Source organism: Laccaria bicolor, genomic scaffold, assembly GCF_000143565.1.
Source record: "Laccaria bicolor S238N-H82 LACBIscaffold_3 genomic scaffold, whole genome shotgun sequence".
In the NCBI taxonomy this organism is placed as follows: Eukaryota; Fungi; Basidiomycota; class Agaricomycetes; order Agaricales; family Hydnangiaceae; genus Laccaria; species Laccaria bicolor.
The window spans coordinates 2,708,174-2,710,861 of NW_001889874.1; the positions used below are offsets into that span (position 1 = coordinate 2,708,174).

General features: G+C 52.4%; 2 protein-coding genes across 2 annotated transcripts; one reads left to right on the forward strand and one right to left on the reverse strand.

Moving 5' to 3' along the window:
* Nucleotides 1-224: 224 nt before the first annotated feature.
* On the forward strand, nucleotides 225-791 carry LACBIDRAFT_309310 (uncharacterized protein; the record flags this gene model as incomplete). Its single annotated transcript, XM_001875903.1, has 1 exon — nucleotides 225-791. One exon carries the CDS (start codon nucleotides 225-227, stop codon nucleotides 789-791), a length of 567 nt encoding a protein of 188 aa, XP_001875938.1.
* Nucleotides 792-861: 70 nt separating this feature from the next.
* On the reverse strand, nucleotides 862-2,016 carry LACBIDRAFT_323086 (uncharacterized protein; the record flags this gene model as incomplete). Its single annotated transcript, XM_001876306.1, has 4 exons — nucleotides 862-903; nucleotides 1,239-1,778; nucleotides 1,828-1,884; nucleotides 2,011-2,016. 4 exons carry the CDS (start codon nucleotides 2,014-2,016, stop codon nucleotides 862-864), a joined length of 645 nt encoding a protein of 214 aa, XP_001876341.1.
* Nucleotides 2,017-2,688: the final 672 nt, after the last annotated feature.

Consider the following 2,688-nt stretch of genomic DNA (forward strand, 5'->3'; position numbering starts at 1 on the left):
GTCTCTGCTCGGCCACGAGGACTCACCACCACGAACAGCCCACCAACACACCCCACCAACGTCAACGAGCGCCCACCCCCACGAGCGCCCACCGACGAAAACGAGCGCCCACCAACGTCAACGACGTCACACCAACGACGACCAGCGCCCACGAAAACGACCGCCCACGGACGTCCAGCGACCGCAAACGACGTCCCCGCCCACGAAAACGATGTCCACCGCCCATGAACGACGCCCACCGCCAACGATGTCAACCGCCCATGAACAACGGCCACCACCAACGACGTCCAACGCCCACCGCCCACCAACGACGTCCCCCGCCCACGAAGACGACGTCCGCCGCCCACCGCCCACGAAACAACGTCCGCCGCCTACCGAAAACATCCGCCACCCACCGAAAACGTCCACCGCCCACGAAACAACGTCCCCCGCCCACCGAAAATGTCCGCCGCCCATCCACGAACACAGTGACGAGCCCAGGTGAGCCCCCCCTCCCTCCATCATTATTCCACATCACACCCTCCCCCATTGCTCCCCCTCTAATTGCTGCCCCCCTCTCCACCTTTCCTTCCCCCTCCATAACTCCCCACCTCCATCACTCTCCACCCCTCCCCTCCCTCCTCATTCTGCACAACTCCCTCTCTCCACAACTCCCACTCCCCTCCATCACTTCCCCCTCCCTTGATCACTCTATATCTATACCTCTCCCTCCCCCTCTCTTTAATATTATATGTAGTAAAATAAAATTATGTAGTCTGTTTCAATACACCTTAGTTTTCTTCATTTATTAGTGTTTAAGTTGGAACTTTGCAGATTAAGTCTGGACTTGTGATTCTATGATAATAATTGTGGAATTGGGACTTATTCCATCTGAATTCCATATGGAAAAAGTATGGATTCCATCTAAGAAAGTATGGAGTCCATCAGCTATTCCATGGATTCCATCTGAAAGAAGTATGGAGTCCATCAGCTATTCCATGGAATCCATCTCCAGAAAGTATGGAGTCCATCAGCCATTCCATGGAATCCATCCCCAGAAAGTATGGAGTCCATCTGCCATTCCATGGAATCCATCTGGAATTCCTGGAATCCACCCCCCTTCCATGCATTCCATATGGATTAAGCCGGGGAGGGTAAAGTACAGCATCACAGCTAAGTGGACCCCCAGGCCAGTTTGCTGGAACCATTTCAATTGTGGAGCCTAGACATGAATCGTCTGCCTGCCCCTCCGCGCTCACTAATGTTAGTGAAGTTTGACCAATAGGCCGTTGGAGGGCTGCGCTAGGGCTCAGCAATTTTTCGCATTCGGGGTCCCGAAGGGTTGTAGGCTGAATAGGCTCAGGCGGAGTGAAAGGGGCTATGTCAAGAGACCCATTGAACATAGCAGGATCAGAGGGGGTGGCAAGGCGAGATGATTTGAAGGAGGAATAAGCGAGTATCGAGATGGGCACGAGCAAAGCCATTGCGAGGCGAATTGCAGTTGATGCTGTGTCCGATGAGTGTGTAGTTGGTTCTTCGACTGTTGCGGTGTGATTTGCAAGTAATATCACCGTCATCGTGGTGGTTATAGTGGTCGTGGTATATGAAACAGTACTGATTGTCGTCTGCACCGCGGATGCCGGTGGTGGGGTAGTCGTAAGCTCCCTACTATCCCGCTCGAGATTGACTTTGTTGGACAGCCGAGAGCCTGCATGATGAGCTTGCAATACATCGTGCCAGATGAAGAGCATTGAGGCTAGTGCTGCTAGCGATAATAGTATAATTGTCGATGTGCTGGACTGCGCGGCATCAACAAGAAAGAGTGCAAACACAAGTATTCTAACAAACCTGTTTCGGCACACGTTGGGAAGAACGGTTACGTTTGAGGTTTACTTCAGATGAAGCCTACATCATCATTGAATTGGAGAGTTCAAATAATTTTCGGCAAATGCACTTCTCTGTGGGCCTGGATGATCAATGTGCAGGTTAGAATCGCAAATCATTGGTAGCATAGACACCATTGTACCATACCTTCATAAAGGTGGACGGCGCTTGACTGATTTCAAGATTTATTCTCTGTGTGCAAAATGAGAAAAGTCATGAGCAGAAGGGGAGGTTGATTATATCACATCGTCGACCCATGGTTTGGATACGTCCGGGAAAGTAACAAAAGCAGCGACAAAGGTGGTATCTCTGCCCTCTCCCAGGAGGTCTTATCAGTGCCCCCCTAATTCCTGCAGGATTCCGGTCATTCCTGCGGATTCCGGTGGATTCCGGAGGAGTGAAATTTAGCAGGGAGGCCTGCTATTTTCATCATTCCGGTGCTTTACCATTCCGGCGGAATTTCGGCATTCCGGAATTGTGACCGGAATGGTCCCCGGATTGGCAAAAACGGAATGCAACTGGAATCCGGTTTGTTTGGCACATGCCCATTGCCAAACAATTGTTTGTTTGGCAACGGCTTTCACGCTCATCCAAACACAACCCTCTCTCCTCCCACCACCACCGTCGTCGCTCCACGTAACCGCCCCCCTCACGTTGTGAGTGCCCGCCATGGGCTAAGCGACGTGAGGGGGCTCACATCGACCACCACGCCGCTCACCCGAGATCCAGCAACGTCGCCAACACTACAACGCTGTGCCACGTCACCACGGCACACAAACCAGGTAAGCACCCACAACCCCGTCTCCTCCCTCGTTTCTCAACACG